The following is a 21,397-nucleotide window of genomic DNA, read 5'->3' on the forward strand; positions in this document are numbered from 1 at the left end:
GTGGGGTTTACGAAACTTTGTTATTTCTTAGTATGTCATTATAAAATTGGAAATGTTATTTCTACGCACGCGCGAAGGATGCACATGATCTGCGCCACTGACCTTGAATCAGTCCTGATTCAGTTTTGTATTCTCACAAATTTTGTTTACTGTAGGCCTATGTCCTTTTTCTGGTAGTTGGTTCTACTGAGATTCCTAGATTCAATTAATGAAATATTTATTTTAAAAATTGACTGCGTTCCTACCAAATTCACTTTTATTCCTAGAACAACTGGCACCAGTAGGTTAGCCTATCGTGTCTGATAAACCAGTTTTCTTCAGGACAAAATACGTTCTCTGTTGAGTTCAAACTGGCATATTACTTAGCTCGCTGGAACCACAAATGACTAACCCATACAACACATTTTAAATGTGTTATCCATTCATTCATTCATTGAACGCATTTTGAAATACAGCATGAACTGTAAACCAGACTGGACCATAGACAATATAAAAATAGGACTGCACACAGCTCGCGGCTTGAGCTGCCTCGGTAAAAAATACTACGAGACGACAATGCGCGGTGGTCTATGGCGGTAAGTAGCGTCACATTACTGGATATGTTTGGGAGGCTGCTGCCATAGTCTTTACAGAAGCTCTTTGTTGTTGCTACAGTTCAATGGTTGCTATAGTACCGAAAAGACGCTTAGAAGTCAGAACACTGTAGCCAGGAGAGACAACTTTCAGTTTTCTTTTTCATTCCGATTTCAAGTTCCGGTCTGTGTATGAATAATTGAGAGAATAACAAGTTCCGGTGGGTCTCAGTTTCTGTGTTCCCACAAAAAAGTAAGCAACAGAAATCTCAGCGTAGAGCATACAGACGTCAATAGCTTGTTACTAAGAGATTGTCGTATTTTTGGGCCAAGCCTGTTGACTATCTAATGGAGTAAAAATACATTAAGCGAACAAGAAAAATATTGGCCGTTTTTATTTGGGATTTCGAGGTATTTGCACTGGCTTGATGCTTGGTGGATGGCAGGCAAACTGTGTTGTGATGATGTAGGTTGCTGCTCAAGATCATCAGGTAGCAAGAAGTCTACAACTAGTGAGCGAACTTATCTACTTCGCTAGTCAGTCAGGTAGCCGGGAATTTTTTTTGCATGGCTAGGGCTACGTATTATCCACAATCAGTAGTCTTTAACCAACAATTTGACTATCATGCCGTTCCTCAAATTAACTGGGAAAGAACCCCTAAACAAAATATTGGACCGAATGGCGCAGAAGAATGGCATGCGGCACACAATTTATTTGACCAACGGAGATAAATACACTGGAGAATGGCTGAACGACAAGAAACACGGTAACGTAACGGAAATTTTCGACTAAATGTGATTAATTATAAATCTATAATTAGCTCGTTGTTGGACAGCAATGGAAGGGACACTATTTTGCTCAGATATTTAATGGAGAACAGTGGGTTTACCCGTGAACTTCTAGTACAGGGGTGTCGAATCTTATCCGAAAAGGGATGGTGTAGGTGCAGGTTTTTCTTTTACTCCAGACCTAAGACGCCCCATTCTACTTATTAAGGAATGGATCCATGGTTAGTTAATTCATTGAATCAGATGTGGTTGTGCTGGGAACAAAAACCTGCACCCACACTGGCCCTTTGCGGCTAAGACACTGCGGTGGGGTATTTTACGAAGCAGGATTACTGAGTTACTTGAATAACTGCACTGAGTAAAACTTGGAACAGCTCCTTTTGCTTCAATTCCAGATTTGGGATCGCCCCGGGTTTTATTCATTGCAGTTATCCAGCTAGCTCTGTAATCCTGTTTAGGACCCTGTTCCAGGCTATTCTTGACAACCAATGAGAAGATGAGTTGGGCACTTTAAATAACACTTTAAAATAGCTGATGCCCTTCCGCTGCCTCAATCTGCAGTCTGCAAGATAGATACAATTATTTGATTGTTATATAGGACAGGTGGTGTACGTTAGAGACGCTCAGCTATATTATACACCATACAATTACTATTTTCCACCTAACTTGTACGTTAATTATTGTGGGAAATGTCATATGGCTGTTGGAGACACATGTTGTCAGTGCAATATATTGGACAAACAAGAGAAGCGTATTTACAAGCGGATAAGTCAAATTAATAAAAAAAAGATACTTTACACTTCAAAAATAAGACCAAAGGTATTTTTACCATCTGAATTTCTTCAGTGTTGTTCTTCCCTCTCATCTCAGTGATAGACTGAACCGGAGACCATGAATCATGTCAATATTGTTTTCATTTTTAAATAGGAAAAGGTACCGAAGTTTACAAAAAGACTGGAGCCATTTATGATGGCGAGTGGAAATACGGAAAACGCAATGGTTTTGGGACATTCAGTGTGAAACTACCTGGATCTGAAGAATACACAAAGGTTTACTCAGGAGGATGGAAAAACAACAAGAAGGACGTAAGAACCATGGCTGCAATTTAGCATAGTGCTTTTAAATGATTTTGTAAAATACATCTTACGCACAAAGCTACTGCCTTGCCATGTATTATTAATTCTGTAAGAAATCTTTCATCTTATCCAAGAAATGAAAATCATACATATGTTAAAAACTGGAAATTAGACAGAATCAATTTTGGAAGCGCAGTTTTCCCTCATGTTTGAGTAACAGGTTTGTAATGCATATGTATTTTCCCAGGGAAATGGAACTTACTTTTACAGTGAATCCGTCTATTATGAGGGGGAGTGGTGCAATGGCAAGAGGAGTGGTTGGGGCAGGATGTATTATGAGAATGGAGACATATATGAAGGGGAGTGGCTGGAAAATAACCACAATGGCCAGGGAATTTTATGGCTTGGTAAGAAACACTTATTCTGCATAGTACTTGCCCTGTTTTGTGAGTTTCTCAGCTGCACAAGTCATTGCAAAAGTAGAGTCAGTGTTTGAAAGCAGTGTCTTCATGACAAGGCATTAAAATGGAAATGTACAGTTCAGGGTTTTGATACGCCTTAAGTACAAGGATTATTAATGACAGCACAAAAACATGTTGTCGATGTATTGCACAATAAACCTAGTGGCCAGACTAGTGAAAAACTATTTCCTTGCTCTAATTTGGATGCCAGTAACACACTGATGACTGTTTAATTTTTGAATTTAAGAATGTTGAGTATGTATTAGATTTCCTTGTGGTAGAGTTCTGCTCACTTCTGCTCAAGCTGGAGGTCACAGGTATGAAGGCACCTGGAAGGATGGGAAGAAGCATGGCCCAGGGAAGTTCTTTTTCCCAGACAAAGGTCAGCTTTACGAAGGGGTGTGGGCACAGGACATTGCCAAGTGTGGAATACTGCTAGACTCTGGGAGAAAGGAAGCCTCAAAGCCAACAACCTACCCCATTCCAAAGGTACATACAGCGTTATAACTGCCTTCTGCCCCAACATGCTACTCTGATAGAAAACCCAAGGAAGTGGGTTTTTTCAGCACACTTGATAGCCCATATCTACAGCCAGTGAAGTTCCAGTGCTCTGACAGCATTTCAAATTGATATAAAGAAGTGTAGCAATCCATGTCTGTCTGCTCAAAGCAGGAAATGTTGAGTGCAAGTCATCACAGTTCAGGAAGTTAGATTATTATGCAACTTGAAAAATATGACAATCAGAAAGAAATGTACTGAGAAAGGGCTGAATAACTGTACGATTAAGAGGAAGGACACTTATTCCTCTTAATTGTACACCTGTGACAGCAGCTCTTAGCTGGCACAATTTTTCTAATTTTCATATTCATTTAGCAAAATGCTTAAGATTACCTTGTAAAATACAGGTAATGTTGTACACTACACTACACCAAATTAATGAATTATTTTCTTCTTTCCAAGGTTTACCTGGAGGATGTTCATTCTGTTCTGATGGAAGCACAGAATTGTCTGAAAGACAATGCATCTTTGGGAGACTAGGACAATAGCTAAATAAATAATCAATAAATAAAGAAGATTGAGACTGCTTTCTTGGCGGACCATACCAGGAACTTCCTGTGTGTGCCTCTTATATCCTTCTGTTAACAGGGGATCAGATGCCATAATATACTATGCTGGTTCTGCTACATTGGTCACTCCACTTCAAGGGTGAATGTAGCAAGCAATAGCATATAAGGTGAAAAATTAGTATTATGAGCATGATTTATACAATTTACATATCATGACCATATGTGAAAGGTATAAACACCATCATTTTATTCATAGAGCATTGAAATTATTTTGTGGCAATGGGCAATATTACTTATCTGACTACCAAAGGAGACTTAAACCTTTGGAAAGACTTTTAGGGTATTTTCCAGGGCCTGGAGGAGGAGGGGGAACTCCGTGGCAAAGCCAAGACGTCCCAGTGCAGCTCGGCCGTCGACAACATCACCCTACAGGGCAAGCAGAGGTGGAAACTCCAGGGTCAGAAAGTAAAACTCCTACCATGCGTCTCTTCAACCCATAAACTCACTAGAGTTCACTAAGTTCTACCTCCTGGCTGAAGAATTGTGCTGATTAGCAAATCCAAGTGGATGGAATGAAATACTGGGAAGGACTTTTACGTACAGAACCTGGATTTCCCACCTTTGCCAACTCAAAAACAGCAATAGCAAAGCAGCTTGTCAGCAATTAACATACTATCTAACACGATGAAACTAATATTGGTTACGAACCAATCTGTTAACTATACTATTTACTGCTTGGCTGGTAAATATTACAGGGAAGTCAGCCAACTATACTGACTGCAAAAGAGGCAGACTGCTAATGCTAACCAGCTAACTACAGCTGCATTCATATCCGTAGCAATTACACTTTAATATGTACTGATAAAATAATATTGCAGTGCAGCTGAGGTATAATAGCCATGTATTATACAGGGGTAATACTGCTGTGCCGTAAATGTATAATATTAATGGAGGATGCACAAATTATGGATAGTGATGTGCCAATAATGACAATACTGTAGTCAAATACTGATATGAGCAATGTATCCCATAACATACTATAGAGCCATTGCTTTTACTTTAAGATCGTTATAGCATGCAGTTTGGTTTTATATGGATATTAGACTATGAATGGTTACTTCTTTGATTTGTATTACATTTTGTATATTATTTGTATTATAGTTTGAAAACTCCCTTATAGTAATAGAACAGCACAGCAATCTGCAGGGGAAGCCACAAAACCATCAAAACCAAGGGATGTCTGTCAAGTTTGTTGCATTATTTGTACAGAACAAACAATGTAAAAAATAATTTGAACTTTTCTATCAACCAGAATACACAATTGGAGGACGGCGGGTCTGTATATAATCATAACAAAGATAATTCATTTTAGCTAGCTAGGTAAAGATGTTCACAAAATTGTTGTCAAGAATTTTATACAAACTGGAAAAATTACTTTTCAGGGTCATGCAACTATTTTCTTGATTTTACTTTGCCCTTACAATTTTAAGTGTTCAAAAGTATCACAAGTAAAGCAAACTAAATTTGTCATTCACTTTTTCCACTATGTAACAATCTGAATTTTACAAGAACAAATGCGCTGCACTTTTTCTCCATGTAACAATCTGACGTTTACAAGAACAAATTACCATCATTGTCAGGTCTCAGAAATGCTAGCTAAGTAGGGGGGGGGGGCTTAGGGCTGGGCTGGCAGTCTGTATAACTAGCAAAATACTGGTAGTTCCAAGACAGTAGTGAAAACAATCTTCATTTTGTAGAGGGCTTGTTTTGCTGATTGTAACATCAGCACTGAATTCTGAACTATGGACTGTGATGATGATGACAGTACATTTTTGGAGCCTGTAAAGAAAATAAAATGTGCGTCATCATCAAATTGCTGAAGACCAGCAACCTGTTTGGGAAACATTATATATAAATCTAATGTTACAAAAACCAAAACACAACTGTGCACATACATATCACTTCCTCCTTCAAGGAGTCCGAGTTCACATAAATGGGAAGAAAGCTAAAGAAACCGGACTATTACTGAATTCGAAACCAAGGTCTGATTATGTAATTCTCTGCAAACTCCTCTCAAAGCAGGCTCAGCAAGATTATAAGTTTTAATTAAAATTCATAACAAATTTCAGGTTTATTTTCAAAGATGTTTATCATGTGTGTGCAAAAAAAAAAAAAAAAAGGTTTTCATTGACTCATATACACGCAAAGGCAGAGGCAAGTTGACAGACACCTTCGACACAGGAAGTCATGTAGGGGCAGCTTGTCATAGCATGTACAGTATTTCACTCTTCCAGAAGACAGAAACAAACAGCATTTTTCCAGTGAAAAATGAACAGTGAGATAAAACCTCTCTTCTTAGGATACCCAGATGTACCAATATAACATGGTAAAATACTAACTCCCAAACTTTGTGGGACTCCATTTTGAAATTTTCTTAGGACTTTCCCCCCATTGGCCTTATTTTTAGTCTATAGGATAAAAAGAATTAATGTACATTTATCCACCTTCTAATCAGAAGCTTTCAAATTATAGTTATAGCCACCAATTCCAAATAATGAACAATAATTGTAATTTTGGGATTTAAATGTGCCCATTAAATCAAGATAGTTCTGATACCATTTTTGACAGCATTTCTGCTTGATTCTGAATTAAAACAATGATGACAGGGAAAAGCTCATGGTTAAATAGTATGTACTATTCAACTGCATTTTAAACACTAAAACACCCTTCATATTTTGGACATTATAAATATTTTAACATTTAAACTTAAAAATCTTAATGTAACCTGTTGCTCTTGCATTTGAGCTTGCAGACATTCAGAGAGTCGGTGGAAATGGGGTACAGCTTGGAAAACCAACTTAAGCTTAGGATTGTTTTAACTCAATGTATGCATCAGGCAGTGATTTTTATGCTGATCCTGTTTAGCCTGCTTTTGAAGACAGAAATACATAAATATGAAAAAAGTTCTCCAAACAGCAGCAGAAATCTTTACATTTGTAAAAATGACCTATTTAAATAAAACTTTCTTTATATTATGTCCATGCTTTGAGAAAAAAAAACTTTTTACAGTAGTCAAAAAATGGCTCAAACTAATTATTTTTCCATGATGACTAGTCATCATGGGAAATGAGAGGCGGGAGACTGCAGAGCTGCCGCCTCTGCTCTGTGGTCTAGCTGGTTCTGGAGTCTGGTTATGTTAGACAGCTCCGCCAGTTCCTGGAACTGACGGTCTGTTTTATGGCTGACGAGCGAGCGGTAAAAGTGCACGGCGAACACGATGAAGACCAGGGCGAAGGGCACCATGATGGAGGTGGAGGCGATGGCCGCCGCCTGCCCGGCGCTGATGGTGGTGGTGCCATTGTTCTGGCTCGCCAGCCGCTTGAGCGGCAGGAACTTGACCCAGCAGAGCAGCACCACCTCGGCCAGGAAGAGCAGCGTGCCGATGACGGTGGAGAAGGCCCAGGCCAGCTCGATGTGGCGGTGCATGCGCTCGTGGGGGGACTCCTTCACCGAGTTGAGGTTGTGCACGTTGCTGACGGCCTCGATGTTGGGCAGGATGCAGGTGCTGATCATCAGGGCGAAGAGGTGCACGGCCACTAGGATGGTGGTGCAGGCGCTGAAGGCAATCAGGAGCCCCGCAGGATACTCGTGTTCAGGCTCCAGCTGCACCTCCACCATCGCCACCTGGAACAAGGCAGGAAAGCATCTTCAGGGCAATAGAGGCTTTTCAATGGACCGCAGTGGGAAGACAAGTGGGTCAGAGGAAGTGGTTAAGTAGGTTGCGAAAAGCACACAATAATAATGACTCATTGTATATAATGTCTACTGAAATTTCCACCAGTCAGTGGCAACAGTGTACATTACATGCAGTTGATTTGACAAAAACATCCCCTACAATATCAGCACGGCCGCCACCAAATGTCAACTCAGTCAATAATGGATTTTTTTTATACGAGGTGCGTTTGGAGACACTACTGTAATGGAGTTCATTACAGATGAATGACCACAGAAATCTGTGACATTGACCACCTTTATCATCCAAATGATAAAAACAAAGTTTATCTTTCCTCCCAGTTTGCAATCAGGATATCAGAAACAATGGCATTAGGCCCAATGCTTTCCTCAATTCATTCATTTTATTATATATTACTGCACTTTGTATGAAAAGCAGGGGTTTCATCACTTCTCTACAGCTCAACTAGATTTTGAAAAAAAAACAGACTTAATTGGCACTTAATGCTGCAGAAGCAGGGTTCCAGTCCCAACTCTGTGCAAGTGTTTACTTTCATCTGTGAATTTACTCCTGTGCTGTTCTTCACTTAATTACACCATGCACACCCTTTTCGCCAGTAACATTTACATTAAGCTGAAAAACATTAAGAAAACAAGGAGAATGCAACAGGCAAAGGAGTGTATGGTAAGCCTTCATTTATTGTTGACGGTCCTAACCAAATGTCCACACTATACCATCTCTATATCACAGATGTGTGCTGTAAGGGTCATTCAAAGACATCAACAACCGTAACATCAAAAAACCAGCAGACAACTGAAAAAACAAATTATGAATGATACATTAAATGAATGACACTGCAAAAAAGGAACTGGCTGAAGTTAAGAACAAACACTTCAAGTGAGCACAGGAAAAAAACTGACTCTTGGGGACACTCCACAAATAGAGCTCAACTGTGAGCTGTAGCGTGTCCATGCATAACCAGGGTTATACAGTGGTGCAGTTATAATGCACATACGCTACCAGGCCAAAAGTATGTGGGCACCTGATATCCAACATCTCATCCAAAATTATGGGCATTAATATGGAGTTGGTCCACCCTTCGCTGCTATGACAACCCCCACTCTTCTGGGAAGGCTTTATACTAGACATTGGAGCATTGCTGCAGGGATTTGCTTCCATTCAGCCAGAAGAGCCAGAAGAGCGAGGTCGAGCACTGATTAGGAAATTAGGCCTGGCTTGCAGCTGACTTTCCAGTTGATGCCAAAGATATTGGATGGGGTTGAAGTCAGGGCTCTGTGCAGGCCAGTCAAGTTCTTCCACTCCATTCTTGACAACACCATTTCTATATGGCCCTCGCTCGCATTGCCATACTGAGACAGGAAAGGGCCTTCCCCAAACTGTTGGGGCAGCACATGATCATATAGAATGTATTTGTGTGCTGTAGCATTACGGTTTGCCTACACACAGGGCCTAGTCAAAACCATGAAAAACAGCCCTAGACCATGGGTTGGTCACGACTAGAAAAAATCCAGGACAGCTATATCCTCCTAAGACCTGGAAATCCTTTTTTTTTTTTTTTTAAACCTGAAGGGGACAAGTCTTTATATCAAGAACCACATGCTATGATGCTGAAACCTACACTCCAAGGAACATTTGATCAAAATAAAATAAATATTTTTGAAAATAATTCCAGTGCCATATGTTTTTGTTTTCCAAGACCCTTCTATTATGTCAAAAAACAATTATAAACTTTTTTCTTCCGGGTCTCGATTATACAGTTATTGCATATGCCTTGGAATTGGACAATGTAGGCTAACTATGGATAATGTATATAGAACGGCTAGTCGTGTTTCAAAAATTAGTCTACCATGTGAACATAAAATGAATCCACACAGGTCATAACGAAATTCTTTATCAACCCAAAAGCAGCATTACTGACCAAGGCAGGGGTGTAAAATGTAATCAGATTCAGATACACTACAAAGTAATTCCTTGTTTGTATTGCAAATGCTTATTCAAAATCACTATTGGCACATTTACAGATTCTGAGTTTAATTTCGCCTGGAGCTGACACTGAATGAAAAAGAACGCTCTTTAAAAAACATTTACATTCTTGAAAAAAGTATGGAATCCGGTGATCTTGTGGTGTTAAGATCTTTCATGCAAATGAAATATCTTAACACCACGAGATCAGTGCCAATATATGCAAGAACCAGCGCGGGCAGCTCTAGCCCAGAATATATTTACTGCAATGACAAGACTTCTACATTATGCTGTTGATTTGTGTGCCAAATTTTACATAGCTTTTAAGACAGATAGCAACAACGTTGCAGAGTTCTGACCTCGTATGCAACCAGTGGCCGTCTGAAGAGAGCTGTCTTGCGTTCCTTGAACAGCTGATACGTTCAGCACTTTTACAGCACTGGACTTGATGCAAAGTGAAAAGTTTTGGATTTTTGTTAAAGTTGCCAAGACACGTAGGTCAATCTTTGTCAATGATACCAACCGCTTTGTTATAGTGCAGAGCAATACAAGTGGATTTCCATTACCCCGAGTAACAGCTGGTGCGAAATCCTTGTCAACCCATAATTAAAGCAGTCTTCAATGTGTCAGCTATCTTTAAAACTGATCGTACTTCTTACACGTGTTCAAATAGCACACCGCAAATGTACTCGCAAGTCAGTCAGTAGACTTAAAATTGCGACAGAAAAACCAAATCCAAAGAGTTTTCCTAAACGAGCAAGCGAACCACTATCCAGCTTTTCCAGTTCAACAATCATACCGTCGCCCCCAAAGGATACTCACCATGGCGAAGCCCGAGAGAAGAGCCGATGTCCGACTAGAAGCCTTCAACTTAGCTCTGCTCAAGTACAGCTTTCTCCACGACAGGGCCTGCAGCGAATGCTCGTTAAGACTCATTACGCTGAAGTACAGTGGAACTAGTTGGTAACTTTGTTGACTGCAAACCGTCCGATTTGTTTTGCGAGAATAAGTTCCGTTTGGAAGCGTCACTAAAGAATGACAAGTGGTCTGGAATCATGAGATCGACAGCCTTAACTGATTCACTGCTTCAAAGAGAAGTGTAACAAAAGAAAAAAAATAAAATGTCGACAACTTATTAACATCGAGCACAGTTCCCTGCTTTCTCAGGAAACTGCACTCTATGTTACCCACAAGTCAACGCGGTTCAGAGATATAGGCACTTCACCTCAGGCACAACGCCCGCAGTGGTAAGTATTCGCATGTTCATTTTGGAGGTGGCCAAAAGATTTGTCTTTTTTAACGAGGCAAGAGATATTATTTATAAGCATGCGTTTTAACAGTACTATATGTGCATATTTGTATGCACATATAGTACATACAAATAACCAACACTGTTCCAGGAGATTTGCTGTCCTGTAGCTTTTTATACAAACCCTATTGACTTTATATTGTCATTTCCATTTTTTGTTCACTGTAGTTGCTGAAGTGAACCCACTGAATGGTGATAAGCCAGTGAAGCAATTGTAAGATTGTAATTTCCTCATAATCATGTGACAAACAAACAGTGACAAACAGTCCATGAACCAAAGAGCACTGAAACACACTGTACCAATTGTTGCTATTCCTTGTGCTCCTGTTTAGTTAAAGAGATTCATTGATATAGTGGGATAACAACTAAATCACTGTCGTAAGTTAATGGTTGAGAGTTCTTTCAGTCTCTGGAGCAGGAGCTGGTGATATTAGCATCCTGGAAAACCACAGAAATATGATTAAATGTTTTTATTTTATTTTTTAAAATCCCTTAGAATTTGTAAAATTGTTGCAAACAATTTATGACATTTTTTCTTTTAGAACTGGGAGCAGATGTCTAATATGTTTCTCACTAAACTGACAGCTTCATGTCATAATCTAAATCTAGCAAAGTATAAGTCCAGCAGGGCTTGCAGTTGGCTGGCATTAGTGAGAAATTGGCTTGCTCATTTACCAGTAGTGTGCCCACTAACAAGAAACTGAATACTGATATTCACTGCAAAGAACACCAGTTAGCATGCATTTTTTCATTATGCTTTTACTGCATTAAATATAATATTTACAATTTTCACAAATCCGTAAGAAAAAAAGACACAGATCTGTTTGCTGACATTTTAGGCACGAACAACTGAAAGGATCTTTTGCAGGGACTCTGAATTCCATTTATGTTTTACCAAGTCAGAACAAGCAGAATGATATAAGCATTGGGTGTATCCAGGGTGTTTCTTGTGATTTGTTTACTAAACATTTTGTCTGATGTGGTGTCAGTTACTCCTTTGCCGAGCATAAATTAAGTAAGAACCAGAGAGTGAGCTGCCTGTGTGGTGTTGGTCTGTCTGCTGATTTGTGTTGCATGTGTGTGTCTACTATGCATAAAATAAATGGCTGATTGTTTTCACCAAGCTCAGGCATGTAACAGCATTGATGTCCAAGTGAACACCACTGGGCAAGTTCTATTTTGTCGTTAAACCTTAAAACCAAGAACAAGTCTTCTGCCTTTACAAATGGCAAAACATTAGAATAATAAAGATTAAGCACAACTGTGTGATTGATTCATATTAATCTGCTTAATCATCTGAGTATTAACATGTACTGATTTTAACCACAGAATAATCCACTTTGTTTTCAACCACAATGATATCAGGAGAACTGTTGCTTTTTTAACAGAATTTGTAGAGCAGCCAAAAGACAATGGTGTGTTCTGTTCTTGCTTGTTCCATTCTGAGTGTGTGGCATCTAGATGGCAAATTAGTGTCAATGCCAACAAGAGCCTTTATCATTTGCTGAATTGCGAAGGAGAAGGACAAGAATTTCTGGTTTCTTTAATCAAATATGAGCACACACACTGTTGCAGACAAACTTTATTTGACAAAGTGAAAAGCAAGAAGAAGTGCAAATTGTTGTTTAGATTGAGTTAGATACACATATGTTTGGATTTATAGTTTTAATTCATGACATATACATTTCTGGCATTTATACTACTTTTATGTTGTCCAAGTAAAAAATATTAAGCAGATGAGAATCTTGGGTGTAAAATTACAGTATAAAATCTGTTTAAATATTTGTGATTTCTTTTTTCTTTGATAAATAGCAACTGGCTGCTGAAATGTGTAAATAGCTTGTATTACTTTCATGCATATTAAAAAGGGTCTCCCATATATATTTAAAAATGATTCCTTTATTGTTTTGGTCCATTTGTTCTATGTTTTTGGTCATTTTAGATTATTCACAATCAATCTATGACCAAACAATTTGTGTTGCAATTTTGTCTGTTGAATCATTTCTACAGCTAAATTAATAACCGGCTGCCTCTTTCAAACATTTTCTTTTTCATGAATGCAAAGCAAATTTAAATGATAAAAGTTACAGAGCACTGAGACTAACCTCAGCATTGGCCTTGGCAGCGCATAGGGAGGGAGGGTTTCAGTCAGTTGATATTTCTCTCATTTCATCACGCAAGAGTAACTCTTGAGGTCGAGTGAGCACCTGCTGTGTCAGCCATGCATGAAGTATACTCCTTTGACACAATAACTGCATGCAATAACTCAGCTGCTGGACTAACGAGTGAAAAGATTGGTGATTGGTCAGCACACACTTGTGAGGAGAGCAGGTGCTTGTTTGCAGTCCCCCAGACTGAAAGAAAATACTTCTGCAACGAAAGAGGCCTTCAAATTCAACTAGGGACCCCAAATTGGGGGTAGTCAAGGCACCAGCCATTTGTTTAGATTTTACACCCAAGTAATCCATTTTACCAGCCATTAAAATGTTATATGCTTTTATGTGCATGAGTATGTACTTTTCTGCATTTTCAATTTAATACAGGGGCGTCCAATCTTATCCGAAAAGGGCTGATGTGGCTGAAGACTTTTGTTATAGCCCAGCTCTAACACACCTGATTCTATATAATGGTCATGATTGAAGATCATGATTAGTTAATTAGTTGAATCAGGTATCATAGTGCTGCGCTAAAACAAAAACCTGCACCCACAGTGGCCCTTTTCAGATAGGATTGCACACCCCTGATTTGATAAAATTGGTATTGCTGACATTTTCTTAAAAACACACAATCTCTCAGATCCATAAAATGGACTGAAGAGTGGATCTAAATGCAGAAAAGCAATGCAGGAGGCAGGGAAAGCAGTGAAGTGGAGATTTAATTGACAAAAATAAAGACAGAAAACTCCCCGACTGAACAATGAGCAAGGCATCTGGAGCAACTTAAATACACTAGACGAGACACAGATGCAAATAATGATTACAACAATGATTCAATAATGAGGACAGGACAAACATGGCCTCAGTCCATTTCTGCCCTCTGGTGGCAAGCAGGAACTATGACAAGATCCCCTGCTGGGATACCATTCCAGGTTTCATATGCACCAAAACGTACATTGTAAAATACCTGATATATGAGTACTTCTAACTAACAGAGTACATACATCCCCTATTGGACTCTTAGAACTCTTAAACTGTTAGAGTCGATGTAACACTGATCATTTTGCTGTGTGCTGTATCTGCTTGCCAAAACACAAGACACTGTGAGCTCAAGAGAGCGAGGATGTGTCTAACGGCAGCTCATTCGTCACAGTAGACAGACAGAATACATAAGCCTCTCCTTGAAATGAGTAACAGGAGAGGAACAGCTGAGAGCAGCAGGGAACGCACGCTGAAGGACAGATAATAAGGCCCAGGAGAGGATGATGGGAAATAAGCACCGACCCAGGCCCCACTGCGCCGGGACATGCTGGAGTCAATAGGCACATTTAGGGCAGTGCTTTGTGTGGGTGACTAATCATATCTTGACCTGCCACGACCTGTTGTCCCATCTCTACAGTAGCCTACTGGGGAAGTTAAATACTTGAATACTGAAATATTTTGCATCATAGGTGTTTTGTGCAGTGTATCAAAGTCACAGTCTATTCCTTATGTCTATTGCTTTAACAGAAGCTATTTTTCTGCAAAGAACTGCACTTACATATCTCTCCTATCAATTTTAAGGTGCTTTTTTTGTGAAATTACCTGTTATTTTGAGGTGTCCATAATTTGTTGTATGATTTGTTGGTAGATGAGACTAGATTACTGGCTCTAGAATAGATATTCCATGGGTAATTACTGCCACCTAGTGGAGGTCATAGTGAACAGCATCTACTGGATGCACATACTGTATTGTTATATTGATCTTGCCATTTGCAGTTGGCTATTTCTGAACAGAATAAAAACAAAAGTTATTTATTATGTTATGCTAAAAGCTCAGGCCCTGGAACATAATCAGATTTTGTTGCTCGATTGTTGGTGATGTTTCTCAGGGAAACATTTGTATTCCATTCACCTTTGCAGGAAGATGAAAGGCTGAGATATGGATGTCACCGTGCACAGATGCGATCTAAAATCAGATAAACAAGTAATTACAGTAAATATTCATGCATTCTATGTGCATCTCAGGCTGAATTTTTGTCATAGTCAGAACCAGCAGCCCAACATGAAATTTAGTTTTTATTCTTAAAATGTCAAATAAAGCTTGCTGCATGCCAGCATGTGGATGTAGGCTTAGCGGATGGGGCTGCGCTCTCTGTACACAAATACAGAGCTTCAATACCCAAGAGATGTTCCATACTCAGTACAGGCTCACTACATTTTTAACCTGGGAGAGCAGACTGCACTGACCTGTAAACAAACCGGAGATTGATCACCCTTAATTTTCAGTGCTGAGAGTCCACATATTTGTACAAACTAGCACACTGGATCAAATTACCAAAATGAACAAGAATTTTGAAAGAGGCAATATTTATCCCCACATCCTTGGATGGTAAATTGAGGGCCGAGTTCGTTTGGTTTTATCAGCTTAAAGGGGTCTGCTGCAAGCAATATCGAGCAGGTTAGCTTTGGAATCATTTTAAGAGGTAAAACAATCTGGATGAGATGATGGGGTGAGATGAAGTTAAAATGGATTAACTGATGGCCGTGGAATGGAACCTGACGTCTTTATTAATGTTTCGCCTTGGCTGGGTGCCACGGGCAGTTCTGCACTGGTAATGAGTTTAAAAGATTAAAATAGATTTGCCTCTCAAAAAGAGAGAGCAGGGAAGAAAGAAATGACGGCTTCTATTTCTGTATTTGCCAGTGTAATTGTTTGAAAGAGTGCTGCACACTACTGTGAAATAATAGTCTGTAAATGGAAGAGGGTGGATAGGAATTTTAGTCTCTCTCCAGTATCAATATACTTGAAAAGAAACATGAGTTCTGATTTTTCCGTGTGTGTTCGATTTATCTGGGATTAAGCCATGCATATTCAGGAATTCCTAAGACAAAGGAAATATGTCTATAAGGCTACAGTTACCAGAAGAAATGCTTGGTAATGCAACATTTTTAAATAATATGCTATATCATATAAATAAAGCCATATGATAACTGGTGTCTGTTATTTGTTTATTATTATCTGTTTCCCCAGTACTGTGACAAAGCACTGACTGATGGCAATGAGGAAGGTAATTGTATTGACAATTAAATTTTTAAAAAAAATTTTTGGATATTGTATTATGCAGTATGGTTTATGACACTCTATTGGCCAGAGGCACCAACATAATGTTGATATTCAACCCCAAATGGATGTCATAATGCATACACTTTCCCTTCTACTGCACACAGCACACAAAGGACCATCGTAAAGATAATATAAACTATATGACATCTTAATTGAACTCCTTACAAGTCTTGCTAGGTAGGTTGGATTGGCCAGTTTGATAAAGTGGCTGGGTTTATAAAGTGCCTGTGTTTGATTCTGTGTTGCAAGAAAACAAAATGAGCTTCCAAAGGCCACTAACATGGTGCATTATCATCTCATCCAACAAAACATTCCCCTTGGGTTTAATTTTTCCAGAGCAGAAACATAGGCTGCCTTGAAGAACTATTGTTTCTGCTCTGTCCTCCATTAATGTTAACTTTTCATGCACTCTACAAGTGTCTTAAAGCAAAATTAAGACTGATCTCTGAAAAGACTCCATAGTAAGTCTTTATGTATGTATACATCCACCTGTTAAAAGGCAATTGCTGGGGTGATGTTTTATTTGTCCAGCCATGCACTTTCCCAGTGTTTTCATCATTTTATAAGTTACTCAAAACTGGACTTGAAACTGAACTGAAATTACACAGTGTTAAAACAAAGTGAGTCTTTCTTCAGAGAAAGGTCCCACCAAATTAACATTGTAAGGAAAGGAATGGGGTGTGAGGTGTGCAGAACTGTGATGACGCTCTCTCCTGTCCTCGCTACCTAGCGCAGCGCTGGAAACAGCAATGCGTATTACAGCCGTCTGCCTCCTATGACTGCTCCAGCCGGTTGCTAGGCAGCGGGCTCCTCCGTGCTGGAGCTCGGCGCTTCACAGGCTGAGGCAGGCACTCAGTTGGTCCCCCTCAGCCTATCAGGAACCGGGAGAAGACGGCACAAGCCTGCACGCCGGAGCCGCTCGATCTCTCTCTCTCTCTCTCTCTCTCCCTCTCCCTCTCCCTCCCTCTCTCTCAATGAAGCTCCCTAGAAAGAGAGCGGAAGGTGGAACAAGAAAGCGCGGATCTCTCCCGTCCGGCAACTGAGACATGGGCCAAGACGCGGTGGGCAGGAGGGGGGGGAGAAGCTATCAGGTGGGTATTTGGTTGTCATTGATTCAGTGAGGGCTGAGACACTGCTGGGGTGCTCACTTTTAAAAAAATAATTAGGTGGCTACTCTGTTGCCCTTTTCCCTCTCTTCTCATTGTCTATTGGCTGGTGTTTCTGTGTGGTGGCTCAGGTTGTTGGTTCCAGTTGGTTGCCAGACATGCGGTCTGCCAAGGGCTGGCTGGCAGTGTGTGTGGCTGGGTGTCTAAGGAATGGGTGTCGTATTGCCAGGAGCAGGTGGGGAGCGGAGGGTTGGGACGTGTGCAGGTACACCTGAAGTGAGCTACAGCCTCTGCCTACTGTTCCTGCTTACTCTGTCTTGACATTTTTATCAGGCAGGGCTGTGGCTATTCAATCCATCTATATCGCAAACACTGTAGTCCTGCTTTTTCAGAGTGGGGTTAGCGGGGGGGTTGGATAGTCGCTCTCTGCCGAGTATCTGCTGTCTAAGATTTCATTGCAGGTTAGTGCCTTAGGTGGACAGGGGTGGGGGGGCGGGGGGGGGGGGGAGGGGTTGTCTCATGACAGCTCAGGAGCCGCCAAGTCTGCCTGTCGCTTCCACTGATGCGGGAGTCAAGGTCATGGCATGGTCCTGTCCCTCCCCCCAGGCTCCCTGGCCCCCCTCCGCAGGTTACTTACAGTGAGGATGAGGGCTCACTGGGGGATGAGTTCTGATGAGCTCCGACTACAGCAGCCTGCGCTCAGTCTGTGATGGGTGTGCCAGGGTCCGAGGCACACCGGCCGCAGCCAAACTGGTGGATGAGCCAGGCTTGAAGTGACAGAGGAAGAGTCCCACAGTGTGGGTGGAGTATTTCTGTAGCCAAATTGAACTTCTGATTTTGCAAATATAACTTCTGTGAGCATTAACTCACAGGACCTGGATGGAAGGAGTACGTTACTCTGTAAAAAAAAGTGTGACAGGTTTAGCATCAGTGTGAAACAAGGTCACTGAGCTAAGGACAAGGGCAGAGTTCCGTGCATCATTATACGTAGGTAATTTTAGGGGGCTTGACAGACCACTTAAAAAAAGCATACATATTCAACAGGAAGTGAGGTGATTGTGATCGGAACATCAAAAAGATCAGAGGTTCTTTATTTTTCACCATTCTTTTATATTAATTTTTTGTTTTTTCATGTATTATTTTCTATATTTCTGGCTTGTTTTTAAAAACTGTAAATTTTGTCATTGCAATTTAATTCTTTGTTTTTTAGACTCCTGCAGTTCATCTGTGATTGTAATTTGTGTGCTATATGGATCAATGCCCTGAGAAACAAAGTTATATATTAACTAACACTGCACTAAATGATCCAAATCACCACCCATCCATTGTTGAATTATTGTCACCAGGTCTTCCTGAGAGACCCCTGTTCAATAACGGAGGCTAGTACAATAGAGGATAACAGAGCCGTACAATTAGTCAAGAACAGTGTTTTTGTCACCATCCCATGAAATATGCCGTGTGTCTGTTAGTTAGTCTGCTCCATTGCCTCATACTGCATGCCTCCAGTCAAGCCTGGCACATGGGCAAGTGACAGTATTTTGCATGTCACTCTAGAAGGCTGAGACTTCAGCAGTGAGTAGGGAGTATCAGCCTGCCTGAGAATCTTTAGCACAGCACCCTCTTGAGCTGGTTGGGCTCGGTCCAAATGGTGCCCTGCTGAGCCAGAACTATTCTGAATAATGCAGTAATTAATGCTTCATCAACTTTTAATCATTGGTGCAATTCATTTGAATAAATGGAAAAGCATCCCATAGTGAGAAAACTCTGGATGGTAATTTTGTTGACTTTTTTCTCTTTGCTGCATTCGGGACCGAGTGGCTAACGTTCTGTTAAATATGCCGCAAGAGAGAGGGACTGATTAGAATGGGCTCAGAGCCCCTTCCACCAGATAAATAACTGAGATGTTTTCTCCCAGATAGTGAATGGTTTCCTGCCTTGTGCAGTTTTCCTTCTTCTCTGAGCCCTGCCTTAAATTGTACAGTTATACTGTCTGACGAATTGGAGCACATTAAACACAACCTGCTCCATTGTGGGAGGACGGGCACTTTCTGTATCGATCTTGCCCCGGTGTAAGGAATCAGAAACAGCAATTAAGCTTTGCATTGCTCCTGTGACTGGAGCAATTTTCGTGAGCTTTAATGTGACAATTCTTCAGAACATTTTTTTTGTGTTTTTACTGCTGTTGTTCAATGAAATTCAGTTAAGTGTTCACATTGAACAAAAATAGCACATACCTTTCTTCATTGTGCTTAATTGCTTCTGTGGTACTTAGAAAGGCATGTCTGTTGTGATGAAGGAATCCATCAGCGAGTCCGTTAGGGGTACAGAAGTGCTGCGTGTCTCACGAGAGCCATGGCGTTGCTTTGCTGACTCCCCTCTCCTGTCTACCACTCTCACAGGTACGGTCTGAGGAGTGAGGGAGAGACTATCCCCCCAGCGCACTTCGATTTCAGCGGACGAGCTCACCGTGCCAAAACATCCACAAAGGAAAGGAGGTGAGCCCTCCGTAAGCTTGATTTTTATCCCCCGTCCTGCCCTCCAGTCCCGCTCTGCAGCTGGCCCTGACTGGGAGCCCTGGGCTGGCAGCTTCCAGCCACTCTCTCACCTTCCCAGACAGCCAGACTGAAGCTCGCTGCAACAAAAGGAGGGGGAGTCTGTGCCAGCCCATTATGTAAGGGGGAGTGCCGGCTGCCGGGCCGTGCCGCGGCCGTGGGGCGACAGTAACGGGGCGCGGCTTTGCGGTAGTGCAGGCTGGGTGTGCCTCACGTCTACCCCACCAGCCCACTCAGCTGCCCCACCAGCCTGCTTGCTCACCCGCTTGCCTACTCGCTCAACCAGCTCCCCCACCAGAAAATCTCATTTTTTTAAACACTCCAAAAACCCACATTTCCAGATTTTCTGACAGTATTTTGTTTAGACATAATTTGGACTTAAACCAAATCCATGTTAGTGGCTCATTATTGATGAACAGGCCAGATTAATTGCACAGAGTGAGCAGTCACTCCAAGACAACAGCAGTCCTGCCGTCAATACCCCCTTAAGCCCATGCTTTGGGCCCCTCTAATCCCATTGATCCATATCGGGCCAGTTGGGGTAATGGACTGCGGTCATGGTCGATGGTGGAGTAATCGTAAGTTGTCAAAAGCAGTTTTTAAAAATCAAAATATGCAAGTTAGTGGCCATCTTTTAATCAATGGAAGCATGCCACTAAGTAGGTCTTGTTTGGGAGGGATTTTGAGTGACACTGGATATTTCATGACCCAACAACAAACAGTCAGATGGGCCAGCAGTCTGTGTTTTTGGCATGAAGGCACAGGCCACAATGCTGCTTAAGCTTTTGGCTCGACCTGGGTGGCCTGACTGTGAAAATGAAGCTGTTGGGGACTGTGGGAGAGGAGCACAGAGTCATTTGTTGAAACTGTATATTGCTTTGTCGAGAAGTCGAATTTTTTAATTAATCTGACATTTCTTTGCCAGACAGAGTGCATTAAGAAGGACTGGTATGACGTGCTAGTATTTGTCAGCGTATGTTAAAATTTGGATTGAAAAATCATACATACTGAAGCTTGTAGAAGATGTGAGTTGGGACACAGATTAGGAGAACATTACACTGGACATGCCAAGAAGTGACAAAAGTTTCCCACTAGATCATAAAATTGGTCTTAGTCTTTCTAACAAAGGTGAAAGACCTTTGAACATTTTTAGACACAAGGCTCAAAAGATACATTTGGGTCCAGTAATTGATTTCTGCTCACATTTGCTTAAACTTCAAAGTTACATCAAGGATACTACACTGTGTTGGCATGATTTACATCAGAGATGATTTACCTCCAGTAGCGTAGATGAAATATCACTGCACTCTAACGTATGGGCTTCTGCTGAGTTGGAATCCCTAGCCACATACGAGTCGTTTCTCTTCACTCGTGTACAGAAAACACCTGTGGAGAGGCAGCTTTCCACACCAATGCCCTCTCTTCCCCCTCCTACATGGCCATCCATCTGTGTCAGGCCTACATCAGGCGGCTGGGGAGACCGTCAG

General features: G+C 41.0%; 3 protein-coding genes across 11 annotated transcripts in view; 2 read left to right on the top strand and 1 right to left on the bottom strand.

The window, feature by feature from the left end:
• Nucleotides 1-796: 796 nt before the first annotated feature.
• morn3 (MORN repeat containing 3) lies at nucleotides 797-4,007 on the top strand. The gene is made up of 5 exons (XM_035380244.1): nucleotides 797-1,339; nucleotides 2,289-2,446; nucleotides 2,685-2,844; nucleotides 3,203-3,387; nucleotides 3,859-4,007. The coding sequence occupies exons 1-5, from the start codon at nucleotides 1,198-1,200 to the stop codon at nucleotides 3,934-3,936; spliced, it is 723 nt and encodes a 240-aa protein (XP_035236135.1). The 5' UTR covers nucleotides 797-1,197; the 3' UTR covers nucleotides 3,937-4,007.
• A 2,088-nt stretch (nucleotides 4,008-6,095) lies between these two features.
• LOC118207001 (calcium release-activated calcium channel protein 1-like) lies at nucleotides 6,096-10,889 on the bottom strand. Its single transcript, XM_035380245.1, has 2 exons — nucleotides 10,504-10,889; nucleotides 6,096-7,649 (listed from the first exon to the last, which is right to left on the bottom strand). Exons 1-2 carry the CDS (start codon nucleotides 10,615-10,617, stop codon nucleotides 7,083-7,085), a joined length of 681 nt encoding a protein of 226 aa, XP_035236136.1. The 5' UTR covers nucleotides 10,618-10,889; the 3' UTR covers nucleotides 6,096-7,082.
• A 6,255-nt stretch (nucleotides 10,890-17,144) lies between these two features.
• Nucleotides 17,145-21,397, top strand: part of LOC118206992 (lysine-specific demethylase 2B-like) — a 44,842-nt gene continuing 40,589 nt past the window's right edge. For 2 of the 9 annotated variants that reach the window (XM_035380227.1, XM_035380229.1), the window contains exons 1-2: nucleotides 17,145-17,343; nucleotides 19,758-19,853. The gene's annotated coding sequence lies outside the window, so the exon portion shown is untranslated. The remainder of the gene's footprint in view (nucleotides 17,344-19,757; nucleotides 19,854-21,397) is intronic. The other 7 variants (XM_035380224.1, XM_035380225.1, XM_035380233.1 and 4 more) reach the window with 5 other exon arrangements.

The sequence above is a fragment of the Anguilla anguilla genome, chromosome 10 (assembly GCF_013347855.1).
Source record: "Anguilla anguilla isolate fAngAng1 chromosome 10, fAngAng1.pri, whole genome shotgun sequence".
Classification (NCBI taxonomy): Eukaryota; Metazoa; Chordata; class Actinopteri; order Anguilliformes; family Anguillidae; genus Anguilla; species Anguilla anguilla.

Excerpts from the sequence above, each read along its gene's own strand:
- morn3 (XM_035380244.1), top strand. The coding sequence starts at position 1,198 with ATGCCGTTCCTCAAATTAACTGGGAAAGAACCCCTAAACAAAATATTG. Across the intron at positions 1,340-2,288 it reads GCTGAACGACAAGAAACACG|GAAAAGGTACCGAAGTTTAC; the intron begins GTAACGTAACGG and ends ATTTTTAAATAG. Across the intron at positions 2,447-2,684 it reads GGAAAAACAACAAGAAGGAC|GGAAATGGAACTTACTTTTA; the intron begins GTAAGAACCATG and ends GTATTTTCCCAG.
- LOC118207001 (XM_035380245.1), bottom strand. The coding sequence starts at position 10,617 with ATGAGTCTTAACGAGCATTCGCTGCAGGCCCTGTCGTGGAGAAAGCTG. Across the intron at positions 7,650-10,503 it reads TTCTCTCGGGCTTCGCCATG|GTGGCGATGGTGGAGGTGCA; the intron begins GTGAGTATCCTT and ends GCCTTGTTCCAG.